Genomic DNA, 25691 nt, shown 5'->3' with positions numbered 1-25691 from the left:
ATGCGCGGCTTCGCGCTCGTCTGTTCGCACACAGCGCCGCGCCCTTTTGGTTGTCGGAACCCACTCCAGTGAGGTCTCCGCCGCTATGGAAGGTCACCGCCGGCAGATGGATCATGAGTTCGATACCCATCCGAGGCAGAGGGGAATAAGCCTCCTTTCATTTTGCATCCTCTCCGAATCTTGCTCCTATCGTAACTCGAGCTTCTTGCCTGCAATCGAATTTTGTTGCTTCGCTGAGAACTTATATTCTGTTGTTTCCCATGGTGCATCAAAATATTTTCTACATGTCTTTGATTTCTGTTTGATAACGATGCAGGTGATGATGATTTCAAGCACCTGTCAGGCTGTCACAGAATGCAGAAGATCATGTGCCAGCCTTTGACGAACTTGGTACGTGCAAACCCTTGTATAGTTTGAGTATGGATTTGTTCCTGAATCTGAAATCACTGTCTTAGGTCAAACATTTTCCAAATTCTGAATCATCTTACTTGAGTAAATTGCTGTGTTGTCTAAAAGAAAACGAGTGACTATACCTAGAGCGAGCATTATGTTTTTCTGTACTGGTAGTCTCCAGTTCTCTTTGGATTAAACTGAGTTTATGACTGATAATGATGCAGATGAAGATAATCTGATGGGGCAGTTATTTGCCCAGAATCCCCTGGAGCTGGCTAACTATGCAAAGAATCACGTGCCAATGTATGATGACCATGGTATGTATAAACTCTTTAGTTTTAGGATGGATCTGGTTCTGAAGTCATTGTCTTGGGTCGACATTTTCCAAGTTCTAAGTTATCAACTACATTACTCTTTGTTGTCTGGAAGAAAAGGAGTGACTGAGCATAGTTAAAAAGAACAAAAGTCAAGCATTTTTCCACATTAATGCTGATCTCTTCTAGCAAAGAAAACCGAGTTAAACTAAACAGTCCAGTCTACCAAAGTTATAGGTCCTAGAGCTTTGTCTCTACTCGGGATCTCTTTAAACAAAAACCTTAGATGTCATCCGATGTGGTCAAAATTGTATCATTCTTAAGATATTACCTCAGAATGTCTTCCAGAATATAATGCTCTATGTATAGGAATATAATGCTCTATGTATAGGGATATTACCTCATGATAATCCGACATTGTTGCTTCTTTGCAACACAATAATTTTGTACTGTTTGTACCTGCATTATCTTAGGTCAGACATTTTCCAAGTTTTGAATTATGTTACTCGAGTAAATGTCTTTGTCGTCTAAAAGAAAAAAGAGTGACTAGACCTAAAGCATTATGTTTCTCTGTACTTGCTGTCTCCAATTCTCTTTGGATTAAACTGAATTTCTGATTGATACTAATGCAGATGAAGATGTTCTGACGGGACAGTTATTCGCTGAGAATCCCCAGTAGCTGGCTCAGTATGCAGAGAATCATGTGCCAATGTATGATGACCATGGTATGTATAAACTCTTTAGTTTGAGGATGGATCTGGTTCTGAAGTCATTGTCTTGGGTCGACATTTTCCAAGTTCTAAATTATCAACTATACGTTACACTTTGTTGTCTGGAAGAAAAGGAGTGACTGAGCATAGTTAGAAAGAACAAAAGTCCACATTAATGCTGATCTCTTCTAGCAAAGAAAACCAAGTTAAACTAACCAGACAGTCCAGTGTACCAAAGTTATACTCCCTCCGTTCCTAAATATTTGTCTTTCTAGAGGTTTCAAATGGTGACTACATACGGAGCAAAATGAGTGAATCTACACTTTAAAATATGTCTATATACATCCGTATGTGGTGACCATTTGAAATCTCTAGAAAGACAAATATTTAGGAACGGAGGGAGTAGGTCCTAGAGCTTTGTCTCTACTCGGGATCTCTTTAAACAAAAACCTTAGATGTCATCTAATGTGGTCAAAATTGCATCATTCTTAAGATATTAGCTCAGAATGTCCTCCAGAAAAACATACTATCCAGGAGACTCACCGACATTGTTGCTCCTTTGCAATACAATAATTTTATGCTGTTGGTAGCACCTTTCTGTTTCTACCTGCATCTGTGATGTGCTGTTATTACCTTTTTGACAGCTCTTTTATTACAAACTTATTTCCTGGCAGATTATGGTCCTGATCGGCTGCAGAGAATTCAGTGTACTTTGGCTAACTCACAGCGATATGAAGCACATGGTCTCGACATGCTGGCACACGCCGCACTGTTGTTGACCCAGCTTCGGACTGCTGAAAGGTCTGACCATGTCCGTGTCTCCGAGGCTCACCTCGAGGGGATCACTCGGTGGGCCGAACAGATGGGTGCGTATGCAGAAGTTCTGGATGATTACTGTGACGAGGTGCACGAGTTTGCGTTATACCTGATTCGCTTTGATTTGGAAGATCCAGTGTTTGCAAGGCACCAGGAGTTGGAAACAGTGGCTGACCGGTTAATAAGAGAGCAAAGAAACTTGAGAGCGCGGGTCAGGCGTGCACGGGAAAGAATGCAGGTGTGGCAGGCATGGTTTGATGAGAGGGTGAGGCTTCTGCATCTGAGATAATGTAGCGCGGGTCAAGCACGCAGGGGAAAGAATGCAAGTCAACAGTGCCCAAGATGTCAAAGCGCCGTCTGCCGAGGAAAGTGAATGCGCATGGGAACGCTAGGGAGTCAACAGTGGAGGAGCGCAGCAGCAAGCCAACAGTGCCCAAGATGTGGAGGCGCAATCTGCCGAGAATCAAGTGACTGTCCAGGGGAACGCTGGGGAGTCTAACGCTGTGGAGAAGCAGAATCTTCAGGACTAGGAATAGGGGGTGCCTTGCCTTGGGCTGTGTCATTGGGATCTCTCCTGACTGTATCATCAGGTTGAGCAAGATATATGTATAATAGAATACGAACTTCCTCGACTGTAGCAAGCGGCTTCTTATGTTCCTCTTTGTTATATATTGGCTTGGTTTTGTTTGGTTGGTTGGCTGAAACCAACACCAACACCATGCATTTTCTGTGCCAAGAGTTGATAAACAATCACCATGCATTTTCTGTGCCAAGAGTTGAAAAACAATCTGATGACAGTTTTGTGTGGCAAGCAGGTTACTGTGGATAGGCTGTTATCTCTTGGCGTGCTGATCTCTCTTTTACGGCATCCCATCTACTGTACTACTTATTTGTGCACATCTCGCTTAGAGGTGGTGGTCATCTCTTGAATTAGTGTACGTATGCGCCCATGAATAAACTTTCTCTTCCTAAAGACGCCTCCTCCCCAAGAAAATCTTAGGGTTTCTCTGTCTCCGGCCGGCCCCCCGCCGGTCCGTCTCGTCTCCGGTGGCCTTAGGGCCATGGCGACGCGGTGGATCCCGGCCCTTACTGACGGGAGGGCTCTATTTTTAGATGTTTCTTCAAGTTTTGTTAGGTTTTGTGTCCTGCTCAGGAAGACGAGACAATGACGGCTCCCTGAAGATGGAATAAAGTTTTCCCTGCCTAGCCCCCGTTCTGGTGGTGTGTCTACCATCGTCAGTGAGCGTGTGGAGGTGTGTCTCCAGCGGATCCGTCCTTGGTGGATTTGCTCGGATCTGGTCGTAGTTCGTCTACGTTTGTGCTTTTTCAGCTTGGATCCTTCCGATCTACGCTACTCTTTATCGGCGGTGGTTGTTGTTCTGCTGCGCTGGTCTTATGGGGCCTTAGCACGACGACTTCCCGACTGTCTACTACAAGTTTTGTCCGGCCCCAGCGAGGGAGAGGCGATGATGACGGCATGCCTTTGGCTCGCTTTAGTATTTGTAGTCGTCGCTAGGTGGTCTACGGACCTGAATGTAATTTTTATTATTTCTACTGTTCGTTGTATTGACATGATTGAAAATGAATAGATTGTGAATTTTCCTTGCATGAGCGACACAGAGCGCAAAGTTTGACCTTCACCAACACAATGACCAGCGGAGTCCACCTCCAGATCACTAAGAGGGCATCTCCAACACCAGCTTCATCATGCCCTTACCGACCAAATATTTGGAGTTTGACAACTGATTGACGTCCGTTGATACTCGAATGAATACATCGTCGGTAGATGCTTGCTTTTCTAATGAGGTAGACACTTTCGCATGTTAAGGTTTCCACTTCAAACCATCCAAATTTACACTTCAATTTCTCGTCGTTGATACGGTTTACACTTGACTTCATTCAAACTGACATTTATGTATCTATCTAGGCCGGCGGGCACTTAACCAAACTCAGGGGCCCTTGAAACGCTACAAGCTATCCAGCGCACAATCTAAGAGGAGGTTTGCAGGGTCCGCACATTGTCCACGTATGCATTGGTCCCACTCAAACCCTCTCCGCATGAAAGGGGCGTCACACATTCATGTCAGTCAAGCCGCTCTAGAGCGAACGCGACATTGATGCAATTTAGAGTGACGCAACGGAATGAGCGAGTGATGCCGCTTTAACATCGACACGACAACCGAGAAGTCTATTTCAGCCGGTGCACCACATTGAAACCGACTTCCCGTCCACTCACTTGGCTCGGCTATTTAAGCACGGCTCCAGCGCCGTCCAAATCACATCTCCTATCCTTTCCTCTCCGCTCATCTCCTATCCTTTCCTCTCCGCTCACCGCCGCTCCCTTTCTCTTAGCTCGCCACCGTCATAGCTCCTTTCTTCTCCGCGACGATGACCAAGTCCTGGTTCTCCGTGTTGGCGGTTGACTCCAGATTTTCTTCCAAATACGGATCATGGCCCCGCCGCCATAGCTCTCCGGGGCCATCGTTCTCCACGAAGGAGAAGATCATCCTCTCCTCCCAATAGGAGGAGCAGCAACTGCACTTCCTTGCGGGGGCCGCCGCGAAGGAGGAGTACCAGCCGCACCTCCTCATTGAGCGGTCGCTCAAGGATCACCGTCTGGCACCGCCTCCCCATCGTCCCAAGGCGGAGCTGGCATCACCGCCTCTCTGGTGCGTCAAGCAGGAGCCTCCCTCCCCCAGCACAACAGCGACGTCAAATTGGACAACCGGTACAACCGCATCAACCAGCCGACGTCACCTCACGCCGCATTTGGTGCAACAAGGCCGTGAAGGAGGTGTTAGAAATAATGGGCCTAGCTCATTAACAAATTCTGAAATCTCAAATAGTGGCCCATGAATAAAATAGCAAGTGGTGGCTCTAAGTTTAGTCTTACCCTGGAAGTTGAGGAATAGTTGGACCTCTTTATATAGTGGGTTCTCTCCACCACTCTAAGTGATGTGTGGAGAAGAAAAAGGGAAGACCACACACGCGCGCTCGCCTGGCCGGGCTCGGGGCGGCGCGTACGTGCGCGAATGGTCCACCGAAATCCGGTCCGTTGGCTTGCAGGGACGCGGCTTCCTTTTTGCCGTTTTATTATTTATGCCTTGGCAGATAAATTAATTATTTCTTGTCTGGTAAGTATACGACTTAGAGATCAAACCATTTGTCTTTGCGATCCGGGAGATGATGAATTGGGTTTTTGAGAAGCGCTCTGCGCGACTGCTCAAGTTCGTCATCACGGGTCATCTTTCGTCTAAGTCAGGCGGTGCTACTCATCGTCGTCTCCATCGCCGTCAACATCGTATCAACACCGTCGCTCCTACAGCAACTAACAAACCGTGCATCCTTCGTGATCTGTTTATGTCTCTATGTGAAGTTGTTGTGCTCTGCATGTTTTGTTGTTCATCTAGTTTACTAGATCGTTGCATGTTAGTCTCTGTTCTAGTCATGAATTATTTAATGAAATTGATCATGAATTTGCCTAATATTCCAACATGACGAGGTGCCCATCGCGAAGGTGCGCGGGTGCCTCCTTGACTATCTTGGTCGTCACGGCGGCGGCTTGTCGTTGCAGAGGACAACACTGGCGGGCGAGGGGCCGCCAGGGAGCCCGCGCGGAGGGTGCAGCGTCCGCGAAGTCCGACATCGCGCCGGCCTGGGTTTGTGCGGACCCCGGCCTAGTGGAGGCATGGGCCCGAGACCGGCCCGTCACCACAACGGAGACGTCCGTGCAGCGCTTGCACGCCTCGACGGGAGCTCGCCAAGATCGAGGAGAAATCATCGCTAAGCGACACCGCCTCGCTACCGGCAAGGGGAAGGGCAGGGCTCCCCGGTCAGGGTCGGCATTGGCCGACGTGGACCTGCGCAAGGTGCAGGAGGAGGCCGAGCAGCTCCTCCACGAGCGTCAGGCGGCGACCGGGCAAGGTTATCGTGCCCCCGCGCCCTTCTGCCACTGGAAAGGCCTCGACGGCGACTCTGACTCCGACAATGGCAAAGACGGCGACGGAGGTCCTGCCGGCCAGGAATACGAGGTTCACCGTCCGCTACAAATTAGTTTAGGTTTTTGGTAAGTTTTAGTTGAACGGATGAAATATCGTTCGGTTCATGTAAATTATCTCAAATTTTATATGTTGCATGAATACGTCTGCTTTAGGTTTTCTAAGTTTTAGTTCAACAGACGAAATACTGTCCAGTTTATGTAACTCATATTGGATTTTATGTATGTCTGCATGATATTTGTTCGGCTGGTTTAATTTTTATTTGTATTGCAGACGGAGGTTTGTGGTAAAAAAAATGTTTGTATTGCAGACGGAGGTTTGGGGTAATTTTTGTTTGTATCGCGGATAGAGGTTTGGGGCAAGTGTTAGGCCTTGTACAATGCTAGGTGCTTACAAAAATAAATCGGGTTTTTCTGAAGCACCGGTGCTTATTTCTATCGAAGAGACGCCTAATTAAGCGTCTGCTTTGTACACGGTGCTTAAGGAAAGCCTGGTTTATTTCTCCAAGCACCTTGCATTATACAAGGCCTTAACCAGCTCCATGTCTATGTCCTCATCAATCTTAGGGATTTCACAACAAAAACAAGGTGCAAGCATTTGCCACGAATAACACATCCGAAACTTTCATTTGCCCAAATACTTCACACTAATGTCAAGAGTTACTCCTTATCCTCCTCGACTCAGTACAATCTCAAAACAGAAATAATTTAAAAGGTTGACTAGTGACGATTAATCGATGCATACAACAACTCCTGTCAACTGCAGCTTGCAACCCCTCAAAAAAAAAACGCAGCTTGCAGCTCAAGACCAGTACTTTGGCCAAGTAAAAATTTCCCCTAAACTTGGGAACTGAATCCGGACGAGCGAAGACAGCATCCCCTTGCTGAGTTTGTAGCTAAGCAACGACTTCTCCTTCAACGTCCACTCCTGGAGCATGTGTTTGCAATTCTCACACACTGGACTCTTATAAAGTTTTATGTCCTCGAGATTCACCGCTGCTTCCATCACATTCCTGGCAAAGCGCACGATATTTTCTTCTGCTTCAAACCTCCCATAGATTCTGAGTTCGGCAAGGTTGTGGTGCTTGAAATCAGATGCAGATGGTTCCCACTCTAGTCCCTTGTCCTTCTCCTCGCTAAAGGCATACTTTTTTCTCCGCTCCCCCGTTACCATTTCACATAAATGGTCCCGCACCTGCATTTGATCAGGTCAAAAATTCTTAACTGGACACAGCAAGTTTGAACTTCGAAATGACATAATAAAAACGAGAATTGAATAATCAGCACAAGAGTTCACCAAGATGCGTAGTTCCTTAAGGGTGGGTGCACCTTGAAGTATGAACATTATCCAACTCAGATCGCATTCTTCAGAAATGTTAATCAAATTCACAAGCCTTAGCTTGTGTAACACTGGTAACAATTGTCTTCGACCTTCCGGCTTGACCCAAATCTGCACAAGAGTGGGGAAACGCAGAACTATGTTAACCAAAAAGAATGATTATAACCTCCACCCACAACAGACACCAAAACTTACGCACATCACTGACAACATTGAGAACCTTCAATAACCTTTTCACTTTTGAAGTTCAAATGCAGGTTGCTTATGGCGGTTTCACCCAGCAACTCACTTATCTTGAGCATCTTGTGCCAAGAAAAACCAGTATTAATGATGCTCACAGTCTGGAGAAGTGGGACATAGCCAAGACAGAAGGGGTCATCTTGAGATCGAAACATATTAAATTTCAGTACTGTGAGTTTTGGTACCCACTTCAGATCAACCCTCTTAATAAGCACGCTACGGCCAATCACCAGTTCACTGAGTTGTGAGTGTTCCACTTCCAGCAAAGACTCAATGCCCATATCACAGTGGTAGAGGCAGAGGACCTCGAGTTGCTTGCATATACTGAAAATTTTGGGAAAGTCTGATTCTCCTAACCTCAAATTCTCCAGCGTGAGGCGTGCAAGACCACCAAATGCGTTTGGACACGAATCAAGGAATGACATGAACTGCCTCCCATGAGTGAGCAGGTTATTATTGGTAAAATTTGTGCGCACCTTGGTCAAGATTGTAAACTCAACTGAAGCAACCTTGTGTGTTGCTATGGTGTTGGCAACAGTCCGACCAATGAAAATGGACTCGTCTCCCAAGTAGAATTGCATGCGCAGCAGGTGAATGGTGTGTGGACTTCCGGCCCTCTTTTCCAGTATGCTCCTCGTTGCTTCCAGCACGTTGGTGTTGGCCCGAACTATATCATCCGAGGTTAACTTCCCACCTTCATGCTTGGGTTGAAAAGAAGCAACCATTATAACAATCTTTGAGAGTATAGCAGGGATCTGCTTCCAGCGTCTGGAGAGGATGGTGGCTCGTGCAGCATCAGCGATATCAAGTCGCTCCACAATGTTGAGCAAAACGTCATCGGGCAACTTACTGAGCCTGTCAACTTCATCGTCCTCCTACATTTGATATGGAAACAAATCATAGTTGATTTCTTATATTAGTCTCATCACAGGTGCAATTTTAATATTCTCCACAAACAGACACAATTTTCATACTTCCTGAAGAAAGACGCAATTTTGATTGTACAATTTTTGTACTTGCCCACAAAAGGATGCAATTTTGATTATACAGTTTTTATACTTTGGACAAAAAAGCCCCACAAATTTGACTATATACTTTCAAGGGACTGAGGCAATTTTGATATATTTTCCAACCAAAAAGGTCAAATTCGACGACGAATTCTGATCATGCGCTAACTTTGTAAGAGCTCCACCTAATAAAGGGAAAAAAAGGAACAGGAGGACAGACTGACCACCATATCGAGGGAGGATTTGCCGAGGCCGTCCACGGATGGTTTGGCCATCGATCTGGCAGTCGGCCGCCCAAGGGAGTACTAGGGTTGCCGCCAGACCAGATTTATAGCAGCAGCTCGGAGACTTATATTAAAACTGAAACAGGACCTGTTTCTGATTGCAGCCCGGGAAGGACTGCTTTGATTCCGGATTGCCGCTAAAAAAAGGAGCCGCTTGGATTGCGAACCGAGACTCGGAGAGGAGCCGCTTGATTCCTTCGATTGAGGATGGCAGCTCGAAAAGGAGCTGCTGCTGCTGCTGCTTCGATTGGGAACTGCAGCTCCCAAAGGATGAGCGCGAGCAGGGGATGAGCGCGAGCCTGGGCGAAGCAGGGGCGGTTCAGGGCGCCGGCGGGAGAGCCTGCTGCGAAGCGCGGGCGCGTGGGTCGGTGCGGTCAGCATGCGGCGCGGGGCGCTGGGCCGTGGAGAGGTGTGCCTCCAGATCTGCGTGACGGCACGCGTGGCAGAGGCATGGAGCTGCGGGCGGCGGCGGCCCGGAGGGCCTTGGGGTCGGGGCGCGTTGCGTCAGTGTGGCCTGGCTCGAATGGTGTCCTAGGCGTTGATATGTTTCCAATGTAGGAGGTGCCACATCAAGACGGGTCATGAAGGGTATCCAGCGGGTCCACCACGTCTTTCTCTAAGGGGCGATCGAGAGGCGATCGCTAGGGCGATCGGAAGGCGGCGCCTAGGGTTAGGGTTTTGAACGTGGGTGGCGGTGATTTTCAGGGCAGCTGGGGCGTGGCGACGACGCTGTATCCTTGGCTTGGCCCTGCGTTTGGCTACCCCACTGGACGAGGTGCTCATGGCGTCTTCTTCGAGTAGGGGGGGGGGGGGGGGAGGACTCCTTCCGTGGCGGCGACTCCGAGGAAGCAATCCCCGATGACGGTGGGGGAGGCGGTGGACAAGGCGAACAGGCGATCTTCAGAGTCCCCGGCTGATGGCAAGACCTCGGAGGAAGCAGCATCCCTGTCAGCGAAGATGGGGGGCTGGCGTTGACGGAGAAGGAAGCAGCTAGTTTTGTGTTTGATGATCCAGATCCAAGGGCGAAGGTTAGCATGAAGTGGGTTGTCGTCGGCAAATCGTTCTCCCCACGCCCGCTCGTCAAGCATGCGTTTGAAAGGGCGATGCAGCGTGCATGGGGGTTACATAGGGACGCCCAGTTCAAGATGCTTGGCGGTAACATGTTCATGATCAGGTTTGGCAGCGAAGGGGACTGGAAACACGTCTTGAACAACGGCCCATGGTAGTTTGACTTTAATGTTGTAGCTCTGAAGGATTATGATGGGGAGACCAGGCCGTCCGAGATGATTTTTGATTCGATTGAAGCTTGGGTTAGGGTTGATGATTTGCCTCTGGATAAAAGATCGAAAGCTTTTGGAGAGGCTCTTGGAAACTGGCTCGGAACTGTGGTTAAGGTTGATGTGGGAGAGGATGGTTTTGCAAGAGGAACTCAACTCAGAGTGCGGGCGAGGATTGCTCTGTATGAGCCACTAGTTCGCGGATTCTACTTGAAAAAGAAGCCTGACGATAAGGAACAAACGTGGTTTGACTTTGCATATGAGAAAGTCCCTCACTTCTGCTTTGATTGTGGCAGGCTAGTGCACGTGGAGGGGGTTTGTGACCCACCTGTGGATCCATTGTCGCAGTGGGGAGAATGGTTGCGTGCCTCGCCAGGTAGAGCGTCGTCGAGTCATCAAGATAAGAAGCATTGGTGGGGAACATCTAGTAAAAATGAAAGCCGAGATAGCTCTATTTCAAGTGGAGGTGACAATGCACCGAGAGGCTACGCGCATGTGCGTGATCTCCCAACTCGCAGATCACTTTATAGAGAATACACGCACTCGGGTGACTCCCACACTGGTGGGACAAAGCAGAAGGAAAAGGAGCAGCAAGAGGTACAGAGCCCGCAGAAGAAGCACACTGGTGCGGATGGGGCAAAGGAGAAGGATCTACGGCAAGGTTTAGAGGAGAAGAGGGAAAAGGAGCTCAGGAAAGAACTTACCAGAAGGTGAGGGAGGGGGTCATTTCCCCGAGAAAGAGTCAGGAGGTTGGAGAGGGGCAGTATAGGAGGGCAAAGAAGGCTCCGGGGGAGCACAACAGAAGGCCCGGATATTATGTCAGAAAGCCTAGAAGCGATGTGGGGTCATTCCGACAGCGGTAGGACCACTACAGGTATGAAGCTAGAGACAAAAGGAGGCCATCTAGGCAGATGTGGGTGCCGGTAGGTGAAGGGTCTCGGAAGGAAGGTGTTGATGCTCTCGTTGGTGAAAAGCGACGGAAAGTGTCGTCTGTCCTTGAGCGCATCGGTGATCATGGAGCTAGATCGGTGGACCCCGATAGGCAGGGCCGCCGGGAGCAATGAATCTTCTTGTTTGGAACTGTCGGGGATTGGGGTTGGACCCGACAGTTGGAGAACTAAGGGACCTGATTAGGTCATACAACCCAGCGGTGGTGTTCCTGAGCGAGACTAAGAAGAAGGCGAGAGCTATGGAGAAGATCAAGTGGAGTTTGGGGTTCCGTCATGGTGTTGCAGTGGATTGTGAGGGCAGGAGTGGTGGATTAGCTCTACTTTGGCGGGATCATATTTCTGCCATAGTTAGACCGTGGTGCCAGTACTATATTGATGCGGAGATCACCTCTGAGGGAAGAACCGTAAGATTCACTAGAATCTACGGAGAACCAAGAACGGAGCATAGACGGAAAACATGGGATGCACTCCGTTATTTGAAACGCCGGGACAACTTGCCTTGGTTGTGTGCGGGAGACTTCAACGAGATTCTTTTCCAAACAGAGCAGAGAGGTGTAAATCCTAGAAACTTCAACCAAATGGAGGATTTTAGGGAGTGTCTAGGTGATTGTGGACTAGCTGATTTGGGTTTCACTGGATACCCTTTCACGTGGGATAATAAGCAAGATGGAGGAGCAAATATTCAGGTCCGGCTGGATAGAGCCACATGCAATGACGAGTTTTTGAGCCTCTTTCCAGAAACGATGGCCGAACACGTTCTCACGGAGGAGTCCGACGATGGTATCACTGGATGCTGCGAGGCCTAAAAATCATATGGGTTTTAAGTTTGAAGAAGCATGGACTAGACATGATGACTATGAGCAGATGATTATGAGAACTTGGGAACGAGCCAAACGGCATCATTGGGAGTCTGCGGGGATGTGAAGCAAGCTGGGCACTTTGTCCAAGGCCATGCAGACGTGGAGTCGTGAGGTGTTTGGTTCCATTCGTAAGCAGATCAGCAAGCTAAAAACGCAACTACGGGACGCGAAGGAGAGGGCGCTAGTGACCGGTTTCTTTCAGGAAGTCAAGGACATAGAGAGTCAGCTTCATGACTTGTATGAGAAGGAAGAGATCTACTATAAGCAGTGCTCGCGTATTGATTGGCTGCAGTGGGGCGACCAAAATACAAAGTACTTTCAGAATAGGGCTTCTCACCGGAGGAGGAAAACTACGATAAAAGCGCTACGCAGGGAGGACGGTACACTGTGCAGTTCTGATGAAGACATGCGTGCGTTGGCTGCGAGCTTCTACGCCACTTTGTTCAGTTCGGAGGGTTCGCATGCAGCAGCCAATGTTCTGCAACATATTGATACTGTTGTCACGGACGAGATGAATGGGAAGCTCACTGCCGGGATCACCGACTCTGAAATAGAGACTTCTCTATTTCAGATGGGCCCTACGAAAGCCCCGGGGCCGGATGGCTTTCCTGCCTTGTTCTACCAACGACACTGGTCGTTAGTCAAAGAGGACGTTTGCAAGTCGGTGAAAGAGTTTTTGCATGGGATTGCGACACCAGAATGTTTCAACGATACGATTTTTGTGATGATACCTAAAATCAACTCACCAGAGTTGTTGTCTCAGTTTAGACCGATCAGCTTGTGTAATGTACTATACAAGATAGCAACAAAGGTTCTTGCCAATAGGCTCAAGGGAATCCTTCCGGTTTTGATCTCAGAGGAGCAAAGTGCCTTTGTAACTGGTCGGCTCATCACAGATAATGTTCTGGTTGCATACGAGTGTGTACATGCTATTGGGATGAGGAAGAGGAGGAAGTCGTTATGCGCAGTCAAGCTCGATATGATGAAGGCTTACGATCGAGTGGAGTGGATTTTTCTGGAGAGGGTGTTGGAGAGGTTTGGTTTTCATGCAACATGGATTCAAATGGTGATGAGATGTGTGACGTCGGCAAGGTTTATCACTACAAGAAATATGTCAACTAGTGACCTTCTGTCAGTGACCCTGGAAGAATTGGTCATATATCTATGACCATTTCAGACCAATTGGTCAAAAGCTGTTCGGGGGGCTCCAAACCCTAAACCATTGCGATGGTCAGAAAGGTCGTAATTTCCTTACATGAAATGGTCATAAAGCAAACAGCGCTAGTCTGCTACCTTATTTCTAGTTGTTAACGACCAATATAGATGGTCATAGCCTTGTAAATTGTGGTGGGTTGCTATGACTAGGCGCCACCTCGTCAGTTTTGCCTATGTGTCATGTCCATGTGGCAGTTTTTGTTGGTTTTCGTAGTAATTTCAAAAAATTTCCTACGCTCACGCAAGATCATGGTGATGCATAGCAACAAGAGGGGAGAGTATGATCTACGTACCCTTGTAGATCAACAACGGAAGCGTTTGGTTGATGTAGTCGTACGTCTCCACGGCCCGACCGATCAAGCACCGAAACTACGGCACCTCCGAGTTCTAGCACACGTTCAGCTCGATGACGATCCCCGGACTCCGATCCAGCAAAGTGTCGGGGAAGAGTTCTGTCAGCACGACGGCGTGGTGATGATCTTGATGTACTACCATTGCAGGGCTTCGCCTAAGCACCGCTACAATATTATCGAGGACTATGGTGGAAGGGGGCACCGCACACGGCTAAGAGTATGATCATGTGGATCAACTTTGTCTCTAGGGGTGCCCCTGCCTCCGTATATAAAGGTTCAAGGGAGGGGGGGCTGGCCGGCCAAGGAGAGGCGCGCCAGGAGGAGTCCTACTCCTTCTGGGAGTAGGACTCCCCCCTTTCCTAATTGGAATAGGATTCAAGGAGGGGGAAAAGAGAGAGAGAGAAGGAGGGGGGCGCCGGCCCCCTCTCTCCTTGTCCTATTCGGACTAGGGGGGAGGGGCGCGCGTCCCAGCCCTGGCTGCCTCTCCTCTTCTTCCACTAAGGCCCATTAAGGCCCATATAGCTCCCGGGGGGTTCCGGTAACCTCCCGGTACTCCGGTAAAATCCCGATTTCACCCGGAACACTTCCGATATCCAAACATAGGCTTCCAATATATCAATCTTTATGTCTCGACCATTTCGAGACTCCTCGTCATGTCCGTGATCACATCCGGGACTCCGAACAACCTTCGGTACATCAAAATGCATAAACTCATAATATAACTGTCATCGTAACCTTAAGCGTGCGGACCCTACAGGTTCGAGAACAATGTAGACATGACCGAGACACGTCTCCGGTCAATAACCAATAGCGGAACCTGGATGCTCATATTGGCTCCTACATATTCTACGAAGATCTTTTATCGGTCAGACCGCATAACAACATACGTTGTTCCCTTTGTCATTGGTATGTTACTTGCCCGAGATTCGATCGTCGGTATCCTATACCTAGTTCAATCTCGTTACCGGCAAGTCTCTTTACTCGTTCTGTAATACATCATCCCGCAACTAACTCATTAGTCGCAATGCTTGCAAGGCTTAAGTGATGTGCATTACCGAGAGGGCCCAGAGATACCTCTCCGACAATCGGAGTGACAAATCCTAATCTCGAAATACGCCAACCCAACATGTACCTTTGGAGACACCTGTAGAGCTCCTTTATAATCACCCAGTTACGTTGTGACGTTTGGTAGCACATAAAGTGTTCCTCTGGCAAACGGGAGTTGCATAATCTCATAGTCATAGGAACATGTATAAGTCATGAAGAAAGCAATAGCAACATACTAAACGATCGGGTGCTAAGCTAATGGAATGGGTCATGTCAATCAGATCATTCAACTAATGATGTGATCCCGTTAATCAAATAACAACTCTTTGTCCATGGTTAGGAAACATAACCATCTTTGATTAACGAGCTAGTCAAGTAGAGGCATACTAGTGACACTCTGTTTGTCTATGTATTCACACATGTATTATGTTTCCGGTTAATACAATTCTAGCATGAATAATAAACTTTTATCATGATATAAGGAAATAAATAATAACTTTATTATTGCCTCTAGGGCATATTTCCTTCAGTCTCCCACTTGCACTAGAGTCAATAATCTAGATTACACAGTAATGATTCTAACACCCATGGAGCCTTGGTGCTGATCATGTTTTGCTCGTGGAAGAGGCTTAGTCAACGGGTCTGCAACATTCAGATCCGTATGTATCTTGCAAATCTCTATGTCTCCCACCTGGATTAGATCCCGGATGGAATTGAAGCGTCTCTTGATGTGCTTGGTTCTCTTGTGAAATCTGGATTCCTTTGCCAAGGAAATTGCACTAGTATTGTCACAAAAGATTTTCATTGGACCCGATGCACTAGGTATGACACCTAGATCAGATATGAACTCCTTCATCCAGACTCCTTCATTTGCTGCTTCCAAAGCAGCTATGTATTCCGCTTCACACGTAGATCCCGCCACGACGCTTTGTTTAGAACTGCACCAACTGACAGCTCCACCGTTTAATGTAAACACGTATCCGGTTTGTGATTTAGAATCGTCCGGATCAGTGTCAAAGCTTGCATCAACGTAACCGTTTACGATGAGCTCTTTGTCACCTCCATATACGAGAAACATATCCTTAGTCCTTTTCAGGTACTTCAGGATGTTCTTGACCGCTGTCCAGTGATCCACTCTTGGATTACTTTGGTACCTCCCTGCTAGACTTATAGTAAGGCACACATCAGGTCTGGTACACAGCATTGCATACATGATAGAGCCTATGGCTGAAGCATAGGGAACATCTTTCATCTTCTCTCTATCTTCTGCAGTGGTCGGGCATTGAGTCCGACTCAACTTCACACCTTGTAACACAGGAAAGAACCGTTTCTTTGCTTGATCCATTTTGAACTTCTTCAAAATCTTGTCAAGGTATGTGCTTTGTGAAAGTCCAATTAAACGCCTCGATCTATCTCTATAGATCTTTATGCCTAATATGTAAGCAGCTTCACCGAGGTCTTTCATTGAAAAACTCTTATTCAAGTATCCCTTTATGCTATCCAGAAATTCTATATCATTTCCAATCAGTAATATGTCATCCACATATAATATCAGAAATGCTACAGAGCTCCCACTCACTTTCTTGTAAATACAGGCTTCTCCAAAAGTCTGTATGAAACCAAATGCTTTGATCACACTATCAAAGCATTTATTCCAACTCCGAGAGGCTTGCACCAGTCCATAAATGGATCGCTGGAGCTTGCACACTTTGTTAGCTCCCTTTGGATCGACAAAACCTTCCGGTTGCATCATATACAACTCTTCTTCCAGAAATCCATTCAGGAATGCAGTTTTAACATCCATCTGCCAAATTTCATAATCATAAAATGCGGCAATTGCTAACATGATTCGGACAGACTTAAGCATCGCTACAGGTGAGAAGGTCTCATCGTAGTCAACCCCTTGAACTTGTCGAAGCCCTTTTGCGACAAGTCGAGCTTTGTAGACAGTAATATTACCGTCGGCGTCAGTCTTCTTCTTGAAGATCCATTTATTCTCAATTGCTTGCCGATCATTGGGCAAGTCAACCAAAGTCCATACTTTGTTCTCATACATGGATCCCATCTCAGATTTCATGGCTTCAAGCCATTTTGCGGAATCTGGGCTCACCATCGCTTCTTCATAGTTCGTAGGTTCATCATGATCTAGTAGCATGACTTCCAGAACTGGATTACCATACCACTCTGGCATGGATCTCACTCTGGTTGATCTACGGGGTTCAGTAGTATCTTGTTCCGAAGTTTCATGATCATTATCATTAGCTTCCTCACTAATTGGTGTAGGTGTCACAGAAACAGTTTTCTGTGATGCACTACTTTCCAATAAGGGAGCAGGTATAGTTACCTCGTCAAGTTCTACTTTCCTCCCACTCACTTCTTTCGAGAGAAACTCCTTCTCTAGAAAGTTTCCGAACTTAGCAACAAAAGTCTTGCCTTCGGATCTGTGATAGAAGGTGTATCCAATAGTCTCCTTTGGATATCCTATGAAGACACATTTCTCCGATTTGGGTTCGAGCTTATCAGGTTGAAGCTTTTTCACATAAGCATCGCAGCCCCAAACTTTCAGAAACGACAACTTTGGTTTCTTGCCAAACCATAGTTCATAAGGCGTCGTCTCAACGGATTTTGATGGTGCCCTATTTAACGTGAATGCGGCCGTCTCCAAAGCATAACCCCAAAACGATAGCGGTAAATCAGTAAGAGACATCATAGATCGTACCATATCTAGTAAAGTACGATTACGACGTTCGGACACACCATTACGCTGTGGTGTTCCGGGTGGCGTGAGCTGCGAAACTATTCCGCATTGTTTCAAATGTTCACCAAACTCGTAACTCAAATATTCTCCTCCACGATCAGATCGTAGAAACTTTATTTTCTTGTTACGATGATTTTCAACTTCACTCTGAAATTCTTTGAACTTTTCAAACGTTTCAGACTTATGTTTCATTAAGTAGATATACCCATATCTGCTTAAGTCATCTGTGAAGGTGAGAAAATAACGATATCCGCCACGAGCCTCAATATTCATTGGACCACATACATCTGTATGTATGATTTCCAACAAATCTGTTGCTCTCTCCATAGTACCGGAGAACGGCGTTTTAGTCATCTTGCCCATGAGGCACGGTTCGCAAGTACCAAGTGATTCATAATCAAGTGGTTCCAAAAGTCCATCAGTATGGAGTTTCTTCATGCGCTTTACACCGATATGACCTAAACGGCAGTGCCACAAATAAGTTGCACCATCATTATCAACTCTGCATCTTTTGGCTTCAACATTATGAATATGTGTGTTACTACTATCGAGATTCAATAAGAATAGACCACTCTTCAAGGGTGCATGACCATAAAAGATATTACTCATATAAATAGAACAACCATTATTCTCTGATTTAAATGAATAACCGTCTGGCATCAAACAAGATCCAGATATAATGTTCATGCTTAACGCTGGCACCAAATAACAATTATTTAGGTCTAATATTAATCCCGAAGGTAGATGTAGAGGTAGCGTGCCGACCGCGATCACATCGACTTTGGAACCGTTTCCCACGCGCATCGTCACCTCGTCCTTAGCCAATCTTCGCTTAATTCGTAGTCCCTGTTTCGAGTTGAAAATATTAGCAACAGAACCAGTATCAAATACCCAGGTGCTACGGCGAGCATTAGTAAGGTACACATCAATAACATGTATATCACATATACCTTTGTTCACCTTGCCATCCTTCTTATCCGCCAAATACTTGGGGCAGTTCCGCTTCCAGTGACCAGTCTGCTTGCAGTAGAAGCACTCAGTTTCAGGCTTAGGTCCAGACTTGGGTTTCTTCTCTTGAGCAGCAACTTGTTTGCTGTTCTTCTTGAAGTTCCCCTTCTTCTTCCCTTTGCCCTTTTTCTTGAAACTAGTGGTCTTGTTGACCATCCACACTTGATGCTCCTTCTTGATTTCTACCTCCGCAGCTTTCAGCATTGCGAAGAGCTCGGGAATAGTCTTATTCATCCCTTGCATATTATAGTTCATCACGAAGCTCTTGTAGCTTGGTGACAGTGATTGGAGAATTCTATCAATGACGCAATCATCTGGAAGATTAACTCCCATCTGAATCAAGTGATTATTATACCCAGACATTTTGAGTATATGCTCACTGACAGAACTGTTCTCCTCCATCTTGTAGCTATAGAACTTATTGGAGACTTCATATCTCTCAATCCGAGCATTTGCTTGAAATATTAACTTCAACTCCTGGAACATCTCATATGCTCCATGACGTTCAAAACGTCGTTGAAGTCCCGGTTCTAAGCCGTAAAGCATGGCACATTGAACTATCGAGTAGTCATCAGCTTTGCTCTGCCAGACGTTCACAACATCTGGTGTTGCTCCAGCAGCAGGCCTGGCACCCAGCGGTGCTTCCAGGACGTAATTCTTCTGTGCAGCAATGAGGATAATCCTCAAGTTACGGACCCAGTCCGTGTAATTGCTACCATCATCTTTCAACTTTGCTTTCTCAAGGAACGCATTAAAATTCAACGGAACAACAGCACGGGCCATTTATCTACAATCATACATAAACAAGCAAGATACTATCAGGTACTAAGTTCATGATAAATTTAGGTTCAATTAATCATATTACTTAAAGAACTCCCACTTAGATAGATATCCCTCTAATCCTCTAAGTGATTACGTGATCCAAATCAACTAAACCATGTCTGATCATCACATGAGATGGAGTAGTTTCATTGGTGAACATCACTATGTTGATCATATCTACTATATGATTCACGCTCGACCTTTCGGTCTCCGTGTTCCGAGGCCATATCTGTATATGCTTGGCTCGTCAAGTATAACCTGAGTATTCCGCGTGTGCAACTGTTTTGCACCCGTTGTATTTGAACGTAGAGACTATCACACCCGATCATCACGTGGTGTCTCAGCACGAAGAACTTTCGCAACGGTGCATACTCAGGGAGAACACTTCTTGATAATTTAGTGAGAGATCATCTTATAATGCTACCGTCAATCAAAGCAAGATAAGATGCATAAAAGATAAACATCACATGCAATCAATATAAGTGATATGATATGGCCATCATCATCTTGTGCTTGTGATCTCCATCTTCGAAGCACCGTCATGATCACCATCGTCACCGGCGCGACACCTTGATCTCCATCGTAGCATCGTTGTCGTCTCGCCAATCTTATGCTTCCACGACTATCGCTACCGCTTAGTGATAAAGTAAAGCATTACAGCGCGATTGCATTGCATACAATAAAGCGACAACCATATGGCTCCTGCCAGTTGCCGATAACTCGGTTACAAAACATGATCATCTCATACAATAAAATTTAGCATCATGTCTTGACCATATCACATCACAACATGCCCTGCAAAAACAAGTTAGACGTCCTCTACTTTGTTGTTGCATGTTTTAGGTGGCTGCTACGGGCTTAAGCAAGAACCAATCTTACCTACGCATCAAAACCACAACGATAGTTTGTCAAGTTGGTGTTGTTTTAACTTTCGCAAGGACCGGGCATAGCCACACTCGGTTCAACTAAAGTTGGAGAAACTGTCACCCGCAAGCCACCTATGTGCAAAGCACGTCGGGAGAACCGGTCTCGCGTAAGCGTACGCGTAATGTCGGTCCGGGCCGCTTCGTCCAACAATACCGCCGAACCAAAGTATGACATGCTGGTAAGCAGTATGACTTATATCGCCCACAACTCACTTGTGTTCTACTCGTGCATATAACATCAACATATAAAACCTAGGCTCGGATGCCACTGTTGGGTTTCGTAGTAATTTCAAAAAATTTCCTACGCTCACGCAAGATCATGGTGATGCATAGCAACGAGAGGGGAGAGTATGATCTACGTACCCTTGTAGATCGACAACGAAAGCGTTTGGTTGATGTAGTCGTACGTCTCCACGGCCCGACCGATCAAGCACCGAAACTACGGCACCTCCGAGTTCTAGCACACGTTCAGCTCGATGACGATCCCCGGACTCCGATCCAGCAAAGTGTCGGGGAAGAGTTCTGTCAGCACGACGGCGTGGTGACGATCTTGATGTACTACCGTCGCAGGGCTTCTCCTAAGCACCGCTACAATATTATCGAGGACTATGGTGGAAGGTGGCACCGCACACGGCTAAGAGTATGATCATGTGGATCAACTTGTGTCTCTAGGGGTGCCCCTGCCTCCGTATATAAAGGTTCAAGGTAGGGGGGGCTGGCCGGCCAAGGAGAGGCGTGCCAGGAGGAGTCCTACTCCTTCTGGGAGTAGGACTCCCCCCCTTTCCTAATTGGAATAGGATTCAAGGAGGGGGAAAAGAGAGAGAGAGAAGGAGGGGGGCGCCGGCCCCCTCTCTCCTTGTCCTATTCGGACTAGGGGGAGGGCCGCGCGTCCCAGCCCTGGCTGCCTCTCCTCTTCTTCCACTAAGGCCCATTAAGGCCCATATAGCTCCCGGGGGGTTCCGGTAACCTCCCGGTACTCCGGTAAAATCCCGATTTCACCCGGAACACTTCCGATATCCAAACATAGGCTTCCAATATATCAATCTTTATGTCTCGACCATTTCGAGACTCCTCGTCATGTCCGTGATCACATCCGGGACTCCGAACAACCTTCGGTACATCAAAATGCATAAACTCATAATATAACTGTCATCGTAACCATAAGCGTGCGGACCCTACGGGTTCGAGAACAATGTAGACATGACCGAGACACGTCTCCGGTCAATAACCAATAGCGGAACCTGGATGCTCATATTGGCTCCTACATATTCTACGAAGATCTTTTATCGGTCAGACCGCATAACAACATACGTTGTTCCCTTTGTCATCGGTATGTTACTTGCCCGAGATTCGATCGTCGGTATCCTATACCTAGTTCAATCTCTTTACCGGCAAGTCTCTTTACTCGTTCTCTAATACATCATCCCGCAACTAACTCATTAGTCGCAATTCTTGCAAGGCTTAAGTGACGTGCATTACCGAGAGGGCCCAGAGATACCTCTCCGACAATCGGAGTGACAAATCCTAATCTCGAAATACGCCAACCCAACATGTACCTTTGGAGACACCTGTAGAGCTCCTTTATAATCACCCAGTTACGTTGTGACGTTTGGTAGCACACAAAGTGTTCCTCTGGCAAACGGGAGTTGCATAATCTCATAGTCATAGGAACATGTATAAGTCATGAAGAAAGCAATAGCAACATACTAAACGATCGGGTGCTAAGCTAATGGAATGAGTCATGTCAATCAGATCATTCAACTAATGATGTGATCCCGTTAATCAAATAACAACTCTTTGTCCATGGTTAGGAAACATAACCATCTTTGATTAACGAGCTAGTCAAGTAGAGGCATACTAGTGACACTCTGTTTGTCTATGTATTCACACATGTATTATGTTTCCGGTTAATACAATTCTAGCATGAATAATAAACTTTTATCATGATATAAAGAAATAAATAATAACTTTATTATTGCCTCTAGGGCATATTTCCTTCAGTTTTTGCCCTAGGTTGTGAAGCAACCTATATTTCTGTCATTCCCAAAATTCCCAAAAAAATCTCATAAATTCTTTGGGTCATATCTTCGTCAAATATGTAAAAACCTTCCTTGCCTAGTTCAAAAATAATTCAAAAATATTCATTTTCCTATTCTGTTCAGAACAACAATTTGTGAAGGAAGTACCACTTTGGCATGTCCAAATGGTATCCATTTTCTACAGTGCTTTCCTCTACCCAAATAACCATCCTCCACCAAATGCCAGCTCAATCCATTCATCATTTTGAGCCCAGCTTCAACATTCGTATTTATGTCCAGTGTGGTACTTTGCAAAGCAAGTACCACCTAGGCTCCTCCTTTTGAGCTGAAAATTTGCAAAGACGGTCTTCTTAGTAACTGATCATCCTCAGCAAAACTCACTCCCATTAGCCATGTACATTTCCCGTACCGCTAATCAAACACTTGGCTGCTAATTCATGTTTCAGCATCGATCAGTCTCCTCGTGAGAATCTTATGTTGTAATGTTCTTCCTAGCACCTACCTGGGGAGTGGCCAACCCACTAGACATGCCTAGGCCGCCCAGAACACATGGCAATGCCACGGTCACGCGGTGACCACACGGCATGTGAGTTTACGCGCTCTAGAGTTGGGCCCCTCGGCCACCGCCCAAACCTCGACGTATCGCCACAAAACCATGTATTTATGATTAAATAGGTACTTATGTAACTAGAAATGATTTTTGGAAAAAGTAAAGAGCAAACTATGAGGCAGCTGCAGTTCAAATTTGACCCGCTTCCACCTGAATCGGCGAAAATTTGTCTTTTTCACGAGAGATGGATCAAAACTTTTTACACCCAACCATTTTATCAATTGTGAATTAAATATGTCCTAGTATTTTAGAAAATTGATTTGGTCCAATTTTGCAACAATTATTTGGGAGGTCCTTCACAAAAAACCCTCCTTTTGGGCACTCGGAAAATGAAAAATGGTTTTTTCGTTCAAAGAAAATGAGAACTTCCTTAGGCAACATTATTTGCCATTCCAATATGCACCCTTGTGCATAATATGAGATCATTTGAACAAACTATGCCATGAATGTGGCCATAAGATTGACCATTTGGCTTGAAAGCCATTGATCTCCACACATGATAGCTCGTTTTTGGGAACACTTTTTTAAAATAATTGTCGTATTACAAGTTTGTTATTTTTCCTGGGAACTCGGCCACATATAATGACACAATGCGAAGGTTTCCCAATTTTTTGATTTTTTTGAATTTTTTATGCGTGTTTCAAAATGCAGTCAAAACGGCGGGAATGACCATTCCTAGCTAGTGGTTGAATCTTGGATTTTTTTTTGGTGTTTCTATGATTAAATAGATACTTATGTACCTAGAAATGATTTTTGGAAAAAATAAATAGCAAACTACAAGGCAGCTACAGTTCAAATTTGACCCGCTTCCAGCTGAATCGGCGGAAATTTGTCTTTTTCACGAGAGGTGGATCAAAACTTTTTACACCCAACCATTTTGTCAATTGTGCATTAAATATGTCCTAGTATTTTATAAAAATGATTTGGTCCAATTTTGCAACAATTATTTGGGAGGTCCTTCACAAAAAAAACCTCCTTTTGGGCACTCGGAAAATGAAAAATGGTTTTTTCGTCCAAAGAAAATGAAAACTTCCTTAGGCAACATTGTTTGCCATTCCAATATGCACCCTTGTGCACAATATGAGATCATTTGAACAAACTATGCCATGAATGTGGCCATAAGATTGATTATTTGGCTTGAAAGCCATTGATCTCCACACGTGATAGCTCGTTTCCGGGAACACTTTTTTAAAATAATTGTCGTATTACAAGTTTGTTATTTTTCCTGGGAACTTGGCCACATATAATGACACAATGCGAAGGTTTCCCAATTTTTGATTTTTTTTGAATTTTTTATGCCCGTTTCAAAATGCGGTCAAAACGGCGGGAATGACCATTCCTAGCTAGTGGTTGAATCTTGGAATTTTTTTATGTTTCTATGATTAAATAGATACTTATGTACCTAGAAATGATTTTTGGAAAAAATAAATAGCAAACTACAAGGCAGCTGCAGTTCAAATTTGACCCGCTTCCAACTGAATCGGCGGGAATTTGTCTTTTTCACCAGAGGTGGATCAAAAATTTTGACACCCAACCATTTGGTCAATTGTGCATTAAATATGGCCTAGTATTTTAGAAAATTGATTTGGTCCAATATTGCAAAAAATATATGGTAGGCCCTTCACAAAAAAACTCATTTCGGGCACTCAGAAAATGGAAAATGAAATTTCCATCCAAAGAAAATGAAAACTTCCTTAGGCAACATTGTTTGCCATTCCAAGATGCACCCTTTTGCACAATACGAGATCATTTGAACAAACTATGCCATGAATGTGGCCATAAGATTGATCATTTGGCTTGAAAGCCATTGATCTCCACACGTGATAGCTCGTTTCTGGGAACACTTTTTAAAAATAATTTCCGTATTACAAGTTTATTATTTTTCCTGGAAACTTGGTCACATATAATGACACAATGCGAAGGTTTTCCAATTCTTTGATTTTTTTTTGAATTTTTTATGCCCGTTTCAAAATACGGTCAAAACGGCGGGAATGACCATTCCTAGCTAGTGGTTGAATCTTGAAAAAAGTTTGATGTTTCTCTGATTAAATAGATACTTATGTACCTAGAAATGATTTTTGGAAAAAATAAAAAGCAAACTATGAGGCAGCCGCAGTTCAAATTTGACCCGCTTCCACTTGAATTGGCGGAAATTTGTCTTTTTCACGAGAGGTGGATCAAAACTTTTGACACCCAACCATTTGGTCAATTGTGCATTAAATATGGCCTAGTATTTTATAAAAATGATGTTGTCCAATTTTGCAAAAAATATATGGTAGGTCCTTCACAAAAAAACTCATTTTGGGCACTCGAAAAATGGAAAATTGATTTTTCGTGCAAAGAAAATAAAAACTCTCTCTGTCAATATTGTTTGCCAATCCAAAATGCAAACTTTGTGCAAAATATGGTATCATTTGAAAAATATTTGGTTGATCCTTTAAAAAATACTCATTTTAAGCACTCAAAAAATGAAAAAGGAAGTTTTCATGAATTTTTTTTATCTTTAATCTAATTGATTTTGACCAATTTAGATGGTCATAAAATCTTCAAATTGCTTGCTGCGTTTTGATTGGTCTAGGAGCATATCACGCGGATCATGCATCAGAACCGTCGGATGCTCCCACTCACGACCGGCAGCCCTCACCCCTCACCCTCTCACCCACGCCCCCACTCCCCACTGTACCCGCAGACCCCACGCACCCACTCACCACCGTTCCAAACCCCAC

The 25691-nt window shown here is 45.5% G+C and overlaps 1 protein-coding gene and 1 pseudogene across 2 annotated transcripts; one reads left to right on the top strand and one right to left on the bottom strand.

Moving 5' to 3' along the window:
• On the top strand, window positions 1-2969 carry LOC147966272 (uncharacterized; annotated as a pseudogene). The gene is made up of 5 exons (XR_015609292.1): window positions 1-22; window positions 334-390; window positions 618-710; window positions 2092-2532; window positions 2642-2969. The product of XR_015609292.1 is annotated as an uncharacterized LOC147966272 (transcript).
• A 3880-nt stretch (window positions 2970-6849) lies between these two features.
• Window positions 6850-9639, bottom strand: LOC147966271 (uncharacterized). Its single transcript, XM_087528783.1, has 4 exons — window positions 9041-9639; window positions 7800-8684; window positions 7528-7680; window positions 6850-7425 (listed from the first exon to the last, which is right to left on the bottom strand). The coding sequence occupies exons 1-4, from the start codon at window positions 9089-9091 to the stop codon at window positions 7033-7035; spliced, it is 1482 nt and encodes a 493-aa protein (XP_087384909.1). The 5' UTR covers window positions 9092-9639; the 3' UTR covers window positions 6850-7032.
• Between the last annotated feature and the right edge of the window lie 16052 nt (window positions 9640-25691).

Source organism: Triticum urartu, chromosome 6A (assembly GCF_056163025.1).
Source record: "Triticum urartu cultivar PI428250 chromosome 6A, HENAU_Tu73, whole genome shotgun sequence".
NCBI lineage: Eukaryota > Viridiplantae > Streptophyta > Magnoliopsida > Poales > Poaceae > Triticum > Triticum urartu.
The sequence above is the reverse complement of the archived record's forward strand: the minus strand, read 5'-3'. Positions and strand labels throughout refer to the sequence as shown.